Source organism: Jaculus jaculus, chromosome 12 (assembly GCF_020740685.1).
Source record: "Jaculus jaculus isolate mJacJac1 chromosome 12, mJacJac1.mat.Y.cur, whole genome shotgun sequence".
NCBI classification, from domain to species: domain Eukaryota; kingdom Metazoa; phylum Chordata; class Mammalia; order Rodentia; family Dipodidae; genus Jaculus; species Jaculus jaculus.
The window spans coordinates 33439251-33459603 of record NC_059113.1 but is presented as its reverse complement, the minus strand read 5'-3'; the positions used below and the strand labels follow the sequence as shown (position 1 = coordinate 33459603).

At 43.5% G+C, this 20353-nt stretch overlaps 1 protein-coding gene across 4 annotated transcripts in view; it reads right to left on the bottom strand.

The window, feature by feature from the left end:
- The window catches only part of Specc1 (sperm antigen with calponin homology and coiled-coil domains 1), a 310970-nt gene that overhangs the window by 128471 nt on the left and 162146 nt on the right, over positions 1–20353 (bottom strand). For all 4 annotated transcript variants that reach the window (XM_045130800.1, XM_045130799.1, XM_045130803.1 and 1 more), the window contains one exon: positions 18639–20206. In XM_045130800.1, the coding sequence (XP_044986735.1) occupies positions 18639–20206 (1568 nt within the window). The remainder of the gene's footprint in view (positions 1–18638; positions 20207–20353) is intronic.

Below are 20353 nucleotides of genomic sequence, written 5' to 3'. Positions count from 1 at the left end.
TTCACAGGCAAGCGCTTAACCGCTAAGCCATCTCTCCAGCCCCTATTTTAGTATTTTTATTTATTTGCAAGGAAAGTGTGTGCGTGTGTGAGAGAGAGAGACAGAGAAAATGAGTGCACCAGGAACTCCTGATGTTACAAGTGAACTCCAGATGCATGTGCCGCTTCATGCATCAGGCTTTTTTACATAGCTACTGGGGAATCAAACCTGAGTCGTCAGGCTTTGCAGACAAATGCCTTTAACTGCTGAGCCATCTCTCCAGCCCTGTATTTTTTTTTTAAACAGTCTTTGTTGGCTCAGGCTGGCTTGGAATTCCCTATGTAGATCAGCCTAGCCTCAAACTCACACTCTGCTGACATCAGCCTCCCTAGTACTGAGATTACAGACATGCGCCACCACACACAGGTAAGCCTTGTATTCTGTTGATCCCTTGCCTCAGTTTCCTCATATATGTTTTTAAAAAGTTTTATTTTTATTTATTTACTTGAGAGCGACAGAGAGAGAAAGAGGGGAGAGAGAGAGAGAGAGAGAATGAGCACACCAGGGCCTCCAGTCACTGCAAACAAACTCCAGATGCATGCGGCCCCTTGTGCATCTGGCTAACATGGGTCCTGGGGAATCAAGCCTCAAACCAGGGTCTTCACAGGCAAGCATTTAACCACTAAGCCATCTCTCCAGCCCCCCCTCCAAATTTCTGTTGTTGTTGTCCATTTTTATTTATTTATTTATTTATTTATTTGAGAGTGAGAGAGAGAAAGAGACAGATAGAGAGAAGTCGAGCCTCGAACCAGGGTCCTTAGGCTTCACAGGCAAGTGAACCTCTCCTCGCCATATTATAATCAAACTACCAAACACACAAACCAAAGAAAAAATATTGAAAGCAGTTAGAGAGAAAAATCAAGTTACCTACAAAGGCAAGCCCATCAGGATTACAGCAGATTATTCAACACAAACTTTAAAAGCCAGAAGGGCTTGGAGTAATGTATTCCAAGTTCTGAAAGATGACAACTGTCAACCAGGGTTACTTTATCCTGCAAAGCTATCCATTTAAATAGACGGAGAAATAAGGACATTCCACAACAAAAGCATGCTAAAGGAATATTTGACGACAAAACCAACTCTACAGAAAATACTTGAAAGGATCCTCCTTGCTGAAGAGAAAGAAAAGCACACATATAAGGAACCTGGAAAAAACAAACCACACTCAAATACTAGTTAATACAAGGAAGCAAAGGTAAAACTGGAAGAACTATAAAACAAGAAAAATGGCAAAAATAAATAAACACCTTTCAATAATAACTCTTAGTATCAATGGCCTCAATGCCCCAACCAAAAGACATAGGTTTGCAGACTGGGTTAAACAGCAGGATCCTTCAATTTGTTGCCTCCAAGAAACTCACCTTTCTACAAAGGATGGGCACTATCTTAGGGTGAAAGGTTGGAAAACAGTGTTTCAAGCAAATGGGCCTAAAAAACAAGCAGGGGTTGCTATCCTAATATCTGACAAGGTAGACTTCAGTCCAACATTAGTTAGGAAAGATAAGGAAGATCACTTTATACTGATTAAAGGCACACTCCAACAGGAGGACATTACAATCCTAAATATATGCACCTAACATGGGGGCTCCCAACTTCATCAAAATAAATCTAAAAAAAAAGTATGTCTGGAGAAAAGGTGTCTAGAGAGAGGGTGTCTGGAGAGAGTGACTGGAGAGAGGGTGCCTAAGCCCTTCTTGATTTGTTGGCAACTGCCAAAGGCAGGCAGCAGCAGCAGCTCCGCAATCAGACTAGGCTAGAGTCATAGCAGTCTCACCCGCCTCAAAAGCCTGTTAACAATCATTGAATTTGGGGAAAGGTACTGTCACACTTCGGGTTCCCCGGAAAAAGATGTGCACACAGGAAATTTCCTGAGAAGTGCTCTGGGTACTAACCCTGTGGGAGAGTCAAGCAGCAGCAGCAGCAGAGCCGGGGCTGTTCCAGGAAGCAAGCCCATTGGCGCTGTACCAGATGGAAGCAAGACCTGGGCTTCCATCCTCCCAGCGATTCCCAGCTGCCACTGCTTACCAGCAGCTCCAAGAAGAGGGTATGCACCAGTCATGGCAACCTCTGATACACACTACCAAGCAAATATTGTAGAGCTCTTCCCACACAGACATCTAAATTCTCTCCTAGGGGAGGAAAATAATAGGCCATAATAGATTTACACTAGATGATTGGTTATGCTGAATAAGATATCTATAAGGTCTATCTACAGCACTTCCTTTAGCTCATTATGATGAAAAAAAGTACAAATGAAACCAACCTGGAGGTCAGCTAAGAATGAGGCCTCATCCTATTCAAACTAACCCTAAGAATGGACAATGTTGGCTGGGAAAATGGCTTAATGGTGAAGACATTTGTCTGTGAAGCCTAAGGACCCTGGTTCAACTCCCCAAGACCTATATAAGCCAGATGCACAGGGGTTGTGTGTGTCTGGAGTTTTTTGCAGAGCTGGAGGCCCTGGCATGCCCATTCTCTCTGCCTCTTCCTCTCTTTCTCTCTCTCAAATAAATAAAATAAAATAAAATAAAATTGAAAAAAAAAGAATGGACAATGTGAAATAAAGAGAATAGGGAGACAAGCTTAGGCCAGTGTAGCAGTGTTACCAATCTACAAAGAACCAAGAATTCGGTTCATTAAAAGTAAAAGCAGGGGCTAGGGAGATGGCTTAATGGTTAAGGTGCTTGGCTGCAAAGCCTAAGAAGCTCATGTTCAAATCTCCAGGTCCCACATATGCCAGACACACAGTGACGCAAGTGCACAATTTCACACATGCACACAAAGGGGCACATGCATCTGGAGTTCATTCATAGTGGCTGAAGGCCCTGGCACACCCATCTCTCTCTCTCTCTCTCACCCTCTTTCTCCTTCTCTCTCTCAAAATAAATTTAAAAAAACAATAAAAGCAGGGCTTAGCAGGGCCTACAAAGCTAAAAGACCCAAGTTCAATTCCCTAGTACCCATGTAAAGTACCAGATGTCCAAAATGGCACATGCATCTGGCGTTCATATGCAGTGGCTAGAGGCTCTGGTGTGCCCATTCTCTCTCTCTAATATAAATATAAATATAAATACAAATACACATACAAAACATACATACATATGTATAATTTTTTTCTAAGTAACAGCAGTCACGTGTAATGGCATTAAAGTGCCTTTAATCCCACACTTAGGAGTGTGAGGTAGGAGCCTGGAGCTATAGAGTGAATTCCAAGTCAGCCTGAGCTACAAAAAAAGGCCAGGCATGGTGGCACACACACCTTTAATCCTAGCACTTGGGAGGCAGTGGTAGAATCATTAGTTTGAAGCTACCCTGAAACTACATAGTGAATTCCAAGTCAGTCTGGGCTAGAGTAAGACCCTATTTCTGAAAAACCAAAAAAAGAAGAAAGAAAGATGGATGGATGGATGGATGGATGGATGCTGGGCATAGTGGCACATACCTTTAATCCCAACACTTGGGAGGCAGAGGTAGGAGAATCTCCATGAGTTCAAGGCTACCCTGAGACTACATAGTGAATTCCAGATCAGCCTAGGCTAGAGCGAGATCCTACCTCAAAAAACAAACAAAAAGAAAGAAAGAAAGGAAGGAAGAAAGGGAGGGAGGAAGGAGGGAGGGAGGAAGGGATGGAGGGAGGGAAAGAAGGAAGAAAGAAAATGCACACTGTGAAATGAAAACAGAGTCTAAGCATTCCTGTGTTGCAGCTGGTCTTATTAGGTTCTGATGGTAAGGAGAAACCACTTCACACCCACTAGAACAGCTAACACAAAACAGGAGCAGGCTGGAGAGATGGCTTACCAGTTCAGGTGCTTGCCTGCAAAGTGCAAGGGCTCAAGTTCAATTCCCCAAGACCCACATAAGCCAGATGCACAAGGTGGCACATGCATCTGGAATTGTGTTTGCAGTGGCTGGAGGCCCTGGTGTGTCCATTCTCTCTATGTGTGTCTCTCTCTCAAATAAATAAATGTATAAAATATTCAAAAAGTAAACAACCCTATTGCTGATGACTCCACATACTTGGGCTACAAAGCCACTGAGAAATCCTGCTGGAACTGAGCTGATAACCTCCACGTAGAACAGCTGACAGAAAGCTGGAAGAAGTCACACTGCACGCAGTTCAATGGAAGAAAGAGAAATCACCAGTGAAGATACTCAACAGTGGACACTGCAAGCCTTTTATTTGGCCAGCCAGGCCAAATGAGCCAATGGGTGCAATAGTGGCATGTCTGTTATGGGGGAAACCAATTGCTCTCTATGTGGACTGGAGGCTCACTCCATGGGAGGGAATGCACCCCTGATATGAAAACCAACAACAGGGGTAGTCATGAGCCCTAGGGGTATAATATCTGCTGCTGTCTGACTAAATGTATATACTATGCTTACCAAACTGTCCAGTAAGCACTTCTCTTAATGTTCATACCCACATATTAATGCTACTCTCAATTTTGGTTAGAGAACTTTCTCTTTTCAGAGGGCAGTGACCTCTGGGATGACTCAGAAGGCACTTTGGTGTTGAGAAGTGACAGAGGAGTGCTCAGCACTGAAATATCTCTATCATACCTTCCAAGGCTCAGGGTCCATTGCAGAAGAGGTGGTGGAAAGAATGTAAGAGCCAAAGGAAAGGTAGGACTCCTTACAACATGCTCCTCCAGACACAAAATGGCCTGGAAATCCATGACTTCACAGTGCCTGACACTACCTACAGAAAACCATAATAGTAGGAAAAGATCATGACATCAAAATAAAAGATAGACTGATTGAGAGGGAGAGGGGACATGATGGAGAATGGAGTTTCAAAGGGGAAAGTGGGGGTAGGAAGGGAATTACCATGGGATATTGTTTACAATTATGGACATTGTCAATAAAAAGTAAACAAGAGCAAGTGTGATGAAGATGAGAAAATGGTAAGGCCATGTTGAAAAGCAGCTGGGTAGTTAGTTCCTCAAAATTTAAAAAAAATCTTTTTTTAAATCTTTAATTTTATTTATTTATTTGAGAGGTAGAAAGAGGCATATACACAGAGAGAGAGAATGGGCAAGCTAGAGACTTCAGCCTCTCTAAACAAAGTCCAGACACATGCGCCACTTTGTGCATCTGGCTTACATAAGTTCTGGAGAATTGAACCAAGGTCCTTTGGCTTAACAGGCAAACACTGTAACCGCTAAGCCATCTCTCCAGCCCAGTTCCTCAAAATTTAAGTATAGAATTGATACATGACTGAGAAGTCTCCTCCCAGCCATATACCTAAGACAAATGAAAACAGGTCTTCACACAAAAGTACATAACCATTATTCATAATAGCCCAAAGTAGGAGCAACCCAAATGATGAACTGAATGGATAAACAAAACACAGTGCACAACATCAGCCAGAGAAAAAAGTTCTGGTACATGCTACAATATGGGTGTGCCTTGAAAGACGCGAGATAAATAAGCCACATTGGGGCCAGGCATGGTGGCGTACACCTTTAATCCCAGCACTCAGGAGGCAGAGGTAGGAGGATCGCTGTGAGTTCAAGGCCACCCTGAGACTACATAATGAATTCCAGGTCAGCCTGGTCTAGAGGGAGGCCCTATCTCAAATAATACAAAAACAACAACAACAAAAACCACATTGCACTGGCAGTGGTGGCACACACCTTTAATCCCAATACTCTTGGAGGTAGAGGTAGGAGGATCACTGTGAGTCTGAGACCCTCCTGAGACGACATAGTAAATTCCAGGTCGGCCTGGGCTAGAGCAAGATCCTATCTTGAAGGGAAAAAAAAAAAGGCTACATGGTGTATGACTTCCTAAAATACCTTGTAGAAACAAATTCAAAGGTCCAGAAAGCTGCCATCTTGAGGTCATGAATTGATCAAGGCCACTTTGTATCTGGAAGAGAGTACTGCAAAGCACTCGTCCCCTTCCTCTGGCTCTTACATCTTTTCTGCCACCTCTTCCACGATGGTCTCTGAGCCTTGGACAGTTGGACAGAGATGTCTCACTTAGTGCTGAACACTCCTCTTTTTTTTTTTTTTTTTTAGGTAGGGTCTTGCTCTAGCCCAGGCTGGCCTGGAATTCACTATGTTGTCTCAGTGTGGCCTCAAAACTCTCAGCAATCCTCCTATCTCTACCTCTCGAGTGCTGGGATGAGAGGCGTGTGCCACCACACCTGGCTGTCTGTCACTTCTTTCCAGCACTTTGGACAGTTTTGAAGCACCCCAGTGGTCACCACCATGTGACAGCCTATGTTCATCACAGTTCTTCATCTTCCTTCCCCAGCTTTCAGTTTTTCTCTGCTTCTGTGAGTGCTGCAACTGCCTGTGCTGAGGACGAGCAGCCTTTGGTGTGATCTGCTCATAGTGCAACCAGCTCAGCCCATTCTACCTAACATGCAAATCACGACTATGCAACACTGGCTTTACTGGGGCTAACGCAGCAGCACAGGGTCTGGGCGCAGGAGGGAGGTCTCCCAGATTAACCTCGTGAGTATGTGCAGGGTACAAGGCCTGCCTGGCATGGCTGGATAGGTGCTCCTCCCTGACCAGACTGGGGATGTACATCGGCAAGGTAATGGAAGCCTCCAGAGCACATGTGAGATGGGACTACCTAAAGCTGTCTTTGGCAGGAGGGCAGATTCCAGGACCGTGGCAGGGTGTTTAGAGGGGTTGAAGCTGAAGCAGAATCTCCCCAAGCAGCAGCGGTCACACTGGTGATGTTCTGCGCAACAGAGTCCACAGCAGCTTCAGGGACTCTTCCTTATCCCTTCCTCCCCCATGGATGTCACCAGAGCTGTGAGGCAGCCACTCCGCAGTGATCTGTCATCGTGACAGCCTCGATGTGTTTGAACGCCTCATGGCTCACAACTGTGAAGTGGCAGTAGCTCACTGCCAGGACTACAGTCGGTCTGGTCTCTGCCCAGCCTCAAGCAGCTGCCTAGCTGAGTCCCAGGGCAGTTGCCAACACACCGGTGGTATGGGAAGGGTTTGAGAGTTGTCAGTCAAGCAGCTGAGCTGCTCATTTTGACTTCTTTAGAACATTATGTTTTTGTAACTAAAATTCAACAAAACTAACATATGAGCCTGGCATGGTGGCACATGCCTTTAATCACAGCACTCAGGAGACAGAGGTATGAGGATCCCTGTGAGTTCGAGGACAGCCTGGAATTACAGACTACGTTCCAGGTCAGCCTGGGCTAGCGTGAGACCCTGCCTTGGAAAACTAAAGTTAAAAAAATTAGCAAATGAATGTTATTTTCTGGTGAATTCTGTCCAGAAGTTATCAATACTTAGCCAATGCCACTGGGTTGTTGGGGAAGTGGGATACAAGATATTCTCTTGAGGGAGGCTGCATGTCCTTTAACCTATCTCAACAGTGCCTTGGACTAGAGCGATTGCTCAGTGGTTAGGGATGTTTGATGGCAAGGCCTGACAGTATGGGTTTGGTTCCTCAATACCCACATAAAGCCAGGTGCAGAGTGGCACAGGTATCTAGAGTTTGGATGCAGTGGCAGAAGGCTCTGGTGTGCCTATTTCTCCCCCGCCCCTCTCTCTGCTTGCAAATAAATAATAAAAAAATTTTAAAAAAAAGAGTTCCAGGCCAGACATGGTGGCACACGCCTTTAATCCCAATGCTCGGGAGGCAGAGGTAGGAAGATTGCTATGACTCAGGCCACCCTGAGACTACAAGGTAAATTCCAGGTCAGCCTGAGCTACAGTGAGACATTACCTTGAAAAAAAATAGCAAAATAATACTATGTGTGTGTGCGTGTGTGTGTGTGTGTGCGCGCGCGCGCGCGCATGTGTATGTATATGTGTGTGTGTATATATGTGTGTGTGTGTGTGTGTATATATATATATATGTACATATATATATATATATAATATGAAATAAATTTTTATTCACTCAATTGACAAAAGTTTACTAATTGCTTAACAGATGAAAGAAACCACAGTGCTTTTGTGCCAAAGGAGAGAAGATATGCTAGTGTGTTTACACTTATGCTGCAGGATATATCAAGCCCAACTAGATCACTATAATCTGAAACACAACAATCCCAGGGAACCCCATGCTGCTCATATGCGTTAGAAGCAAGGTAGCCTTTTTTCTGAAAGGCAGTCAGCCAGGGACTGGCCCACAGAAATGTGGACGCCACCTTGCCTGCCAGCGTCATCCAAGATGGCTGTGAGCAATGACTCATCAGAGCTTGCAGCTTCTTCCTCAGTTTAGCACACCAGTTGGCTGGCCCTTCCTGGCCTGTTGAGCCCACCAGCCAATCAGATCTCCTCCTTACACACCTGAGTCTATTGATGAGGCTCATCCTAACTGGTTGGTTGACCCAATGTAAATAGACTGGCACATGTGAGTAAGTTATTTTTGGCTCTTGGTAACTTGAAAGACCCAAAGTTGAGTGAAATCCACTGACCTGGGGTCCCCTGCATCTTTATGGGCATATAATCCCTCCCTGGACACTAAGAGCCCTGTATATAGGGGGGGAAATCAGTCAGTCATTCATAGCTGGGTCACTGATGGTTTGAATGTGAATGTATGTCCCCTATAGCCACAGACATTTTTGGTTAAGATTGAGCTTTCAACTTTAGTCTCCAACAGGGGAAGCCCTGCTGGGGAAGAGATATGTCACTGGAGGCAGACCTTCAGTGGAACGCAACTATGTTTATAGAGAGCCAGTTGTTGCTGCTTGCTGAAGTTGTTTCTCTCTGTGGTGGATCTGTGGAAGTGAGCCAGCTTCTGCCATGATAGAATTTCCCATAGATTCTATAAGCCTGAAATAAACCCTCTCCTCCCATAAACTCCTTCTGGTCAGGTGTTTGTCCCAGCAAAGAAAAGTACAATGAAAAGGAATGGCAGCAGTCACTATAATCTACAAAACAGCAATCCCAAGGAACCTCATGCTGCTGGCAGAGCAACTGGGTACTTGCATGCCTTACAAGAGGCTGAGGGTTTGAGATCCTCTGGCCATCAGACCATTATTCATTACTTTCTCATTGCTGAGACAAAAGGCCTGATAAAAACCAGTTTAAAAGAGGCAGGGTTTATTTCAGCTTACAGTTCCAGGCTGTCATCCTTCATGGCAAGGAAGGCATGGAAGCAGTAGCTTGAGGCTGCCTTTAGTCTAATTCCAGTGAGGGATTAGAGCAATGAACACTGCTTCTCAGCCAGCTCTCTCCTTTTTATCTAGTACAGGACCTGTTTCTATGACAGGGTACCATCTGCAGTTAAAGACTCTTCTCACCTTAATTAACCTAATGAAGATAATCCCTCACAGAGGTGTACAAAGGCTAACTTAATCCACCCGATTCCTCACAGGTGATTTCTAGGTTCTGAAAAGTTGACAATATAAACCATCACAAGATCTTTCTTGCTGAAGTATTATGTTTGCTACCAACAAATGCATACAGGCACCTATCAGAGAATCAAAAAATAATGGGGAGGCTGGAGAGATGGCTTAGTGGTTACGTGCTTGTCTGTGAAGCCTAAGGACCTCGGTTTGAGGCACGATTCCCCAGGGCCCACGTAAGCCAGATGCATAAGGTGGCACATGCATGTGGAATTCGTATGCTATGGCTGGAGGCCCTGGTACACCTATTCTCTCTATATCTACCTGCCTCTTTCTCTCTCTTTGTAACTCTCAAATAAATAAAAAAAAATAAACAAAAAGCTTTTTAAAAAAAATAATGGAAATACTATTGTACTCCTGAAGATAAAAAAAATGAAAGGATGTAAGGAAAGGGCTGGGGAGATGGCTCACGAGTTAAAGGTGCTTGTTTGCAAAGCCTTCTGACCTGGGTTTAAGTATCACCAATGGAATGCATGCTTGTTGGGGATTAGCTGATGTGATAGTTAACCTTGAGAGTCAATTTGATGTGATTTAAGAATCACCCTTCCTGGCTGTGGATGCAATGTAAACAGCTGCCTCTCGCTCCTGTTGCCATGCCTTCTCCTCCATCATGGGCCTTAACCTCAAACTATGAGACAAAATGAACCCTTCCTTTCTTAAGTTGCCTTTTCCCACCCATCCCCAGGTATTTTGTCACAGCAACTTAGAAAAGTAACTAACACAGCTGATATCCTGCAAGGGACATAGTAAGTCATCAGTCTCTGCTGTGCTTTGTCCTCACCACATTCATACTGAAATTTGATTTCCAATGTAGCAATACTGGGATGTGTCATCCACCTGTGATCTTGTCACCCTGACTGAATTTAGAATCACCACAGAAACACTTCTGAGTATGTCTATTAGGGAACTCCAGAATGGCTTAATGAAGAGGGAAGACCCAACCTGAACGTGGGAACCACCATTCCACAGGGTGGGGTGCCAGAGTGGACACCAGGGAGAAAGCAAGGTGGGCACTAGCATTCACCTCTTCCTGTTTCCTGGGTGCGCTGCCATGCAACCATCTGCCTCACTCTCTTGCCAGCTCGCTTTCCCTACTATGATGGACTGGATCCTCACGTTGGGGACCAAAATGACCCTTTCCTTACATAAGTTGTTTCTCAGGTATTTTGACATAGAAATGAAAACTTACACAGGGGTCAGGACCTTTAAAGAGACAATTAGAGGGCTGGAGAGATGACTTAGCAGTTAAGAAGCTTGCCGGCAAAGCCAAAGGTCCTAGGTTTGATTCCCCAGTACCCACATAAAGCCAGATGTACAAGGTGACGTGTGTGTCTGGAGTTCATTTGCAGTGGCTGGAGGCCCTAGCATGCCCATTCTCGTTCTCTTTCTCTCTCTCTAAAAAACAAGTAATTTTTAAAGAGGTTGTTAGGTCAGGAGGGCACCACCCTCATGAGTGGATGGATGCAATTTCACGGACACACTCTCCCTCCAGGGATTGAGTTAGCATCCTGGGGTGCGGTTATAAAGCTGAGCCCTGTATCTTCCTTCTCTCACCACAATCTCTCACAAAGCTTACCTAACATTTCCATGTCTTTTCTACCATGACTTGAAGCAACACATGGCCACCAGATACGGCTGCTTGATTTCAGACAAAAATTCTCTAGACCCAACATCCTAAATGAGTCTTTTCTTTTCTTTCTTTCTTTTTATAATCTAGGTTCTGCAGAGAATTTTTAAAAATATTTTTATTTATTTATTTATGGGGGGGAGAAAATGAGTACACCAAGGGTTCTTGCCACTGCAAAAACAAAACAAAAAAACCCTCCAGACTCATGCACCATTTTGTGCATCTGGCTTTATGTGGGTGCAAGGGATACAAACCTGGGCCATCAGTGCCTTAATCACTGAGTCATCTCTCCAGCACAAACCTCTCTTTTTCTAAATTACTCTCAGATGTCTGTTAAACAACAGAAAACAGTCTGAGATAGTCTGTTTTAAAAGGTCTGAATTTAGCTTTATCTGTGTTCATGTAAAAGGATTCTTTGTAGTCATAGATTGGTATCTCTATGCACACAGGCAGTCAAAATCCTAGACTTGGAGTCATAATATGTATAAAAGAAACCATATGTAGCACTGTGCCTCACATCATTTTCCTCAGACTCTTACTTAAACATTGGCTCACATCCCACAGTTAGTGCTTGATAATTCTAGCTGGCAGGAAGGAAAATGTACAATATGTGAATAGCAACTTAATGTTGTTAAACAGTGTGATGGTTAATCTCGAGTGACTTGATAGGATCTAAAATCACCTAGGAGATAAACCTCTTGGCCTGCCTGTGAAAGTTTCTAGATTAGGTTTAACTGAGGTGGGAAGAGTCACCCTAATTGTGGCCAGCACCATCCCATGGGCAGGGGGTCCCATACTAAATACAAAGGACCATGCTAGCTGAAGACTAGGATTCATCACTCTCTTGCTTCCAGACTGTGGACTGAGATGACCAGTTGCTTCCTGCTCCTGCCATCATGCCTTCCCCACTATGACCGACTATGTGCCCTTGACCTGTAAGCAGAGATCACGCCTCTTCCCTTAAGCTGCTTCTGGTCAGGTATCTTGCCATAGCAATGAGAGAAAAGGAACAGCTCAGTTTTAAGTACTCTACAGAGAATGCCATATTTTCCTTTTCCTCCAAATAGACTAAATTTATTCCAAAAAATTCTAAATTTTATTGTCACTACTTAGACAAAGCTGTAAAGAAAGGGTAAATTCACACCCTCGAATGTTTTCATTATCAACTAAGAAAGGATGAAGTTACAGACTTTTACTCAAGAGATTAGGAAAAAAATGTATAAAAATTATTTTTTAGAGAATTGGTAAAAGCTGGGCATGGTGGTACACACCTTTAATCCCAGCACTCAGGGGGCAGAGGAGGATCAGCATGAGTTTGAGGACACCCTGAGACTACATAGTGATTTTCAGGTCAGCCTGGGTTAGAGCAAGACCCTGCCCTGAAAACCAAAAAAAAACCAGAAATATATTAATAAATAGGTGACCAAATGTTTTGTGATGAAGTTCTCCAAGAAGAACTACTGCCATCTTTTTTTTTAATTTTTTTGGTTTATTTTTATTTATTTGTGAAAGAGAGAGAGAAAGAGAAAATAGGTGCATCAGGGTCTCCAGCCAATAAAACGAACTCCAGACACATGTGCCCCCTTCTGCATCTGGCTTACATAGGTCCTGGGGAATCGAACCAGGTTCCTTAGGCTTCACAGGCAAGCGCCTTAACCACTAAGCCATTTCCCCAACCTGACCACTGCCATCTTTATGAGAGGTAGCTGCAACCATGAATAAGGGCTCTAGACTGGGCCTGTTGGCATTCCCCCACAGAAGGATGAAGCAGGAAGGGTTCTCAGACCTCACCTGAGAGCTCAGGAGCCCACCATGCCAGCTTATGAATTATGTAGTCTTGTGGTCTCAGGGAGAGATGGGAGTATGGAAAGGATAAAATATTAAGGTCAGGAAGCTCCACCCATGCAGTTTGGGGTGGTCATCAATCATACTGGAATAAGACCTATCCATGCTATGGCTGCACTTTGGGGTCTTCATGCTCCTGAAAGTAACTCCATGCTTGTAATTTGTAAGTAAACCCAATAAACTCTCTGGTTCAGCAGGGTGAACTTTGGTGGAGTCAAACATCATCTGTTGGGTGTGTCCTGCCTGGGGAGCAAGTACTTGTCTGCTTCTTTCCGGAAAAGAGTTCATGTGACACTAACAGAACACGTAAGCTAAAATAACTGGTTCATTAGAGACATAAAATATGAACATTTCTATTTTATTGTTCAGGAAGATCAAAAATGTAATCCTACCCATACCTGAGCTTCTATAAATTGAAAAAAATGTCTGAAAGAACTTACAAACAGCAAAACGGTGGCAGGGGGCTGGAAAGATGGTTCAGTGGTTAGGGTGCTTGTCTGTGAAGCCTGACGACTCATGTTCTATTTCCCAGCACCCACATAAAGCCAGATGCACAAAGTGGTGCATGTCTCTGGAGTTCAAGGTGCCCATTCTCTCTGTCCCCCTTCTCACTCTTTCTCTGCTTACAAATATAAGTAAAAATAAGAATATATTTTTAAAAAATAGTAGCAGATTATTTTCCAGGTGGCGGGATAAAAGGCAATCTTTGTTGTCTTTTCTATACTTTTTAAACCTTCTGTAATGAATACGTAATTTTATAATCAGAAAAATAAGCTATTTGCTTATTTATTTATTTATTTATTTGCAAGAGACAGAAAGAATGGGCACACCAGGGCCTCTATCCACTGCAAATGAACTCCAGATGAATGCATCACTATGTCCATCTGGCTTACATGGCTCTGGAAAGTCAAACCTGGGTGCTTAGGCTTCACAGGCAACCACCTTAACCTGCTAAGCCATCCCTCCAGCCCCAAATAAGCTATTTTTACAATGAAAATTATTTTTCAAACTTTTTTTATTGTTTTTTCAAGGTAGGGTCTCACTGTAGCCTACAGTGACCTGGAATTCACTCTGTCTCAGGGTGGCCTTGAACTCACCAAGATCCTTCTACTTCTGCCTCCCAAGTGCTAGGATGAAAGGCATGTACCACCACGCCCAGCTTTTTTGAACATTTTATTGACAGCTTCCATTATTGTAGAAAACAAACCGTGATAATTATCTCCCTATCCTCACCTTCCTCCTTTCAAATCCACCCTCCATCATATCCTCTCCCCCTCTCAATTAGCTTCTCTTTTATTTTATTATTATTTATTTATTTTGTTTTTTCGAGATCGGGTCTCACCCTAGCCTAGGCTGACCTGGAATTCTCTATGTAGTCCCAGGGTGGCCTCGATCTTACTGCGATCCTCCTACCTCTGCCTCCCAAGTGCTGGGATTAAAGGCATGTGCCACCACACCCGGCTGAGTTTCTCTTTTATTTTGATGTCATCATCGTTTCCTCCTATTATGAAGATCTTGTGTAGATAGTACCAGGCACTGTGAGGTCAAGGATATCCAGGCCATTTTGTGTCTGGAAGATTGCACTGTAAGTGGTCCTACCCTTCCTCTAGCTCTTACATTCTTTCCACCACCTCTTCTGCAATGGATCCTGAGCCTTGGGAAGTATGTTAGAGATGTCTCAGTGCTGAACACTCTACTGTCATTTCTCAGCATTATTGTGGTTTTTGAGTCATCATCATAAAATGTAAAATTATTCATGGACATCTAAATTGAATGTAATGCTAACCAAAATATGAGAGACAGTGGGGAGGGAGGGAGATGAGGAACCTTCAAAAAGCCCACCTGGGAAATAAAACATTTTGCAAAAGACTAGCTAGGCATGGTGGCACACACAGTGGAGAGGCTGAGATAGGAGGATTGCTGTGAGTTCAAGGCCAGCCTGGAGCTACAGAGTAAGTTCCAGGTCAGACTGGGATAGAGAGAGGCCCTGCCTCCAAAAACAATAGAAAACAATAAGTCTAATGAGTGAAATTTAGCGCCCTCTCCCCCCCCCCCCAGGAAAAAAGACTAGGCTGGAGAGAGAGCTCAGCAGTTAAGGTGCTTGCCTGCAGAGCCAAACAACCCAGGTTCAATTCCCCAGTACCCACGTAAAGCTGAATGTACAAAGCAGCACATGCATCTGGAGTTCATTTATAGAGGCATTCTGTCTGTCTGTCTGTCTCTCTCTCTGTCTCTCTGCTTGAAAATAAATATATATAAAAAACAATCTTACTTTTTTGTTGCTTTTTTCAGAGGTAGGGTAACACTGTAGCCCAGGCTGGCCTCAATCTCAAAGTGACCAGGCCCTGCAAGAGCAATATTACTTCACAAATTAACTACAGTGCAAAATTTCACTTATCAATTTATAATTCAAATGAGTGAGTGGCCAGTCACTGCTAAAGAAATTTTTCCCATTCCTTCGTAAGATACCTATGAATTCAGAATATAGGAGATGATAAGATAAAAACTCCTACACAAGTCCTGCATGATAGGAGGGAAAAAATGATGGCATCAAAATAAAGCAGACTAGTTGGAAAGACGAAGGGATTCAGTGGAGGGGGGATTTGGCAGGGGGAAAAGGTAAGTGTTGGGAGGGGATTATGCTCATGGTATATTGTCTATATTTATGAAAGTTGTCAATAAAAAGTTAAAAGAGAATTTCTAATATAATCTACCATCAAGGCCATGAGACAGCTGGGTACAGAACCAGGCTGCAACTAACTGATTAATCCTAAAACAGACAAAGCAATAGGAAAAAAAAAAAAAAATCTCCTGAGAGCTCGTGGCATAAATTGTTTTATGAAAAACTGACAGCCTTTAAAGTAAGGTGAGAAAAAATTTTGCCCTGTCATCTGCATTGCCCTCAAAGTCTTAAAGACCCAGAGCTTAAAGATGACAGTAACATAAAAGTTCTGTAAGGTAAACAGAGTATCAGATAATCACTATCAATCCTGTATCACAAAATAAGGTTGTAGACCAATCAGAAGGTTATTTTACAAATGAAAGAAGTGACCATTTATTTGATCTTAGGCTCCAAGTTAAAAAAAAAATTAAAAATTTAAGGAAATGACTGACAGATCTGAATGATGTAATTTAATACTAAGTTTTGGCAAGGGCTCAGGTAAAACAAATGCTCTCGTGAATTGCTGGTGGGAACAAATTGGCATGGTATTTCTGGAAGGCAATCTGGCTAAATGTGTTGGAAGTATTTAAAATGTTTAGACTCTTTGACTTACTAAGTCAATGTCTAGGAATCTTTCCTGAAGAAACAATCAGATATGAAAAATGTATTTATGAGGTGACTCTGTTTAAGTACATGTGCTCTACAGGCTTTCCAATTTGAGTTGAGACCCCCAGCATCCATGTAAAAAGTTTGACTTGCATTGGTTGTTTTGCCTGCTCAGAGGCAAAACAAGAAAAACTCGATCTCAAACTAGGTGGAAGGAGACGATAACACCCAAGGTGTAAGTTTATGCCCATTTATCCTGTAACATCCACACACTTGCTGTGGCATGCATATGTACCCATACACACAATATATACATACATACACGTAACTAATAAGTGCACTTACAAGAGTAGAACATACAACATCCAATAACACACATATGTTTAACAACAGGAAACTAACATGTAAAACAAAATACTGACTTTTGCTGGGCATGGTGTGCATGCCTTTAAGCTCAGCACTCAGGAGACAGAGGTAAGAGGATCACCATGAATTCAAGGCTATCCTGAGACTACAAAGTGAATTCCAGGTCAGCTGGGGCTAGAGTGAGTCCTTACCTCAAAAAAAAAAAAAAAAAAAAAAAAAGAAAGAAAAAAAGAAAAAAAAAACACTGACTTTCAAAGCAATGTTTAAGGGCTGGAGGGATGGCTTAGCAGTTAAGGCATTTGCCTGCAAAGCCAAGGACCCAGGTTCTATTACCCAGGACCCACATTAGCCAGATATACAAGGGGGCACATGTGCCTGGAGTTCGTCTGCAGTGGCTGGAGGCCCTAGCCTGCCCATTCTCTCCCTCCCTCCCTCTCTCTCTCTCTCTCATTCCTTCCCTCCCTCCTTCCCTCTTTTTCTGTCAAATAAATAAATAAAAATAAAAATATTTTAAAAAGTAATGTTTAAGCTGGCATGGTGGCACATGCCTTTAATCAGCACTCAGGAGGCAGAGGTAGGAGGATCACTGTGAGTTCAAGGCCATCCTGACACTATATAGTGAATTCAGGTCAGCCTAACCTAGAATGAGACCCTGCCTTAAACCCCCCCCCACAAAAAAAAAATAAAAAGTAATGTTTAAGCAGGGCATGGTGGCACACACCTTTAATCCTAGCACTCAGGAGGCAGAAGCAGGAGGATCACCATGAGTTCAAGGCCACCCTGAGACTACATAGTAAATTCCAGGTCATCCTGAACTAGAGTTAGACCCTATCTCAAAAAAACAACAGAAATAGAAAAAAAAAGTAACGTTTAAAAAGAGTTGATGAGGGCTGGAGAGATGACTCAGTGGTTTAGGCACTAGCATGCCCCTTCTCTCTCTGTCTATCTGCTTGCAAATAAATAAAATTTTTAAGAGTTGATGGGGGCAGGGGAGATGGCTCAAGCAGTTAAGGTGATTGCTTGCAATGCCTAATGGCCTGGGTTTGATTCCCCAGTATCCGCATAAACCCACATGCACAAAGTGGTGCATGTGTCTGGAGTTCGTTTGTAGTGGCAAGAGGCCCTGGCATGTCCATTCTCTCCCTTTGTCTCTCACCCTTTCTGTTATTCTGTGTTTGCAAATAAATAAATAAATATTTTAAAAAGAGTTGATGAGAACACACCCAGAAAATGTTAAATAAAAATGTCAGGCTGGACAGATGGCTTAGCAGTTAAGGGCCTTGCCTGAAAAACCTTATGATCCTAGTTCAATTCCCCAGTTCCCATATAAAGCCAGATGCACAAAGTAGAACATGCATCTGGAGTTCATTTTCAGTAGCTGAAGGCCCCGATGTACCTCTTCTCTTTTCTCTCTTTCTCTCTGCTTGCAAATAAGTAAAAATATTTTTAAATGTTAATAACTTCCTCCCCGTAATGCATGACCCACAATCCCCATGGGGTTGACCTGCATCCCCAATGAGGAAGGCCTCTAGAAAAGGGGCAGAGAGGAGGGAAAGGATGATAGCAACATATATGGTTCACATACAAAATATGTCCATATCTAATAAAAAATGTTAGTAACTTATACAGATGGTTCTAAATTTTATTTTAAATTTATTATTTCTGGCTGGGCATGGTGGCGCACGCCTTTAATCCCAGCACTCGGGAAGCAGAGGTAGCAGGATCACCTTGGGTTCGAGGCCACCCTGAGACTACATAGTGAATTCCAGGTTAGCCTGGACTAGAGTGAGACTCTACCTCAAAAAAAAATTTATTATTTCTGTGATGCAATGGGGATCAATGCAGAGTTTCATGCTGCCACAGAAGTGCTCTACCGCTGAGACACACTTCCAGACTGATGGTCTTTATTACTTTATTACACTATCTGATATATATTACCAAATCCCTATTCCTCTTTAAATTACTCAGTCAGAAATTTGAGTGTTTTGCCTTTGACTCCCCAATTACAATCTGTCTGGAATCTAACAGATATTCAAGCTTGAATGCTGGATTCTTGAATAAAATTGAGCAAATCATTCTCTTTGCTCTATGAATTGAAAGGTGAAGAAGAGAAATGTTAATTGAAGAGCACATGCTAGTGAAGACCATCTCCTTACCTTGGCTAGCAGGCTCGAAACATGTTTAACTTCACCATTTGCCTTTAGCAATTCTTGTCTAAGCTCAGTACAGGACAGTTCCAACTGATCTTTCTCAGCTCGAGTTACTTTCAATATTTCCTGAACCTCGCAGTTCTCTGCTGTCTGCCCTATGGTACTGCTGACCTCTGTGGCCTTTTGCTTATCAGCCTCCAAATGAGCCTTCAAGGACCCGTTCTCCAACTTCAAACCTTCCAAAGCAACTCTACATTCTTCTAAAGTTTTGGCCATCGCAGAATTATTACACCGTTCGAGTTCTAGAAACCCACTCAGTTTTTCATTTTCTTCCTTCAGTTGTTTGATCATGTTGACAGCTCCCTGGTTTTCCTCCTCCACCTTCCGCAAGCTGCAGGTCAGCTGCTGCTGAATGTCGAGCAGCTTCTCTCTCTCAAAGCGGCTTTTCTCAAGAACATCTGCACACTTCTGCTCCAGCTCGAAGACTTTTACCCCGTGGGCACCGGGCTCCTCGTTCTTGACACGCTCCTGTAAGAGGTTCAGCAGTTTCTCGTTCTCTTGGCTTAGCTGTTCTGCCCTCTCTCGATGCTGGTGGAAGGACGTCTCTAAAATTGTCTTCTCATCTGACAGCTTCTCATTCTCGGCTGTCAGTTCCTGCACCATTTGCTGCTGGTCTGATAATTCTTGCAGAGTAGCCTGCAGCTCCTCTGCGGTGCTGTGCTGATTCTCTTCCATCTTTTGGATCTTCTCAGTCAGGGAAGCCAGAGACAGCTCACTTGCATTGTTGGGGGAACTCCCAATGGGAGAGCACTTGGAGCTCTTAAAAGGGTTGCTAGTGGCTGACAGGGACCGGGATGGGGTTTCTGCAGCAATGTGCTCAAAATCAGAGGCATCAGGCGACAAAGATGCTTTAGTAACATCACTGCTTGAAGAGCCCGAGGTCCGCAGTGCACTTCCATGTGTGTTCCTCTGGTACTCGCCAGCCTCACCAGACAGCTCATTTCCAGCTGGACTTCCAAAGCTTGACTCCTGGGTTATAGATGTTGGACAGCTGCTGTCCCCAGTATGACTTGCTGCCCCTTCTGAATTTGGTGATTGCTCAAGGTAAGTCAGTTTTTCCTTCAAGGCCCGGTTTTCTTCCTCTAGGTCAGCAATCTCTCTCTGAAAGGTCTTGTTCTTCTCCTCAAGGTCTCTTATCAAAGGCTCTGTGTCACCTGGTGGGGCCGAGGCACCATCTGCACTTGGGTCTGAAGCACCAGTGTCCTTTCTCTCTTTACACTTCTTTAGCTCACTCCGGAGCCTGTTGATTTCACTGTCTTTGGCTTTGGCTTCTGCGAGAAGCTCACGAACTTGGGACTCGAGCACGGCCTTCTCTCCACCTTCCTGCTCTTGCTTGGCTTTTGTGGAAGTGGTCCTCAGGTGCTTGGTGGGGGTAGGAGTACAGGAGGAAGTTGGACTGGACCCTGACTTCTTTGGGTTGGAGGGACCCCGAGGCACAGACCTCTCTCTTGAGATGGTTGCTGAAAGTTCCCGTGGAGCTGGAATGCCTGTCCGTTTGACTGTTGAAACAGCTCCTAAAGACAGAAAAAGAAAAATAAATTTTTACAATGAAACCCAAATGACTTCAAAAAACAGCATAGAAGATGATGTGGTTATCACTCTTTACCCATTTCCTCCTCCTCTAGATAACTTAGTCCACACTGGGGTTTCTTTATCTCCTC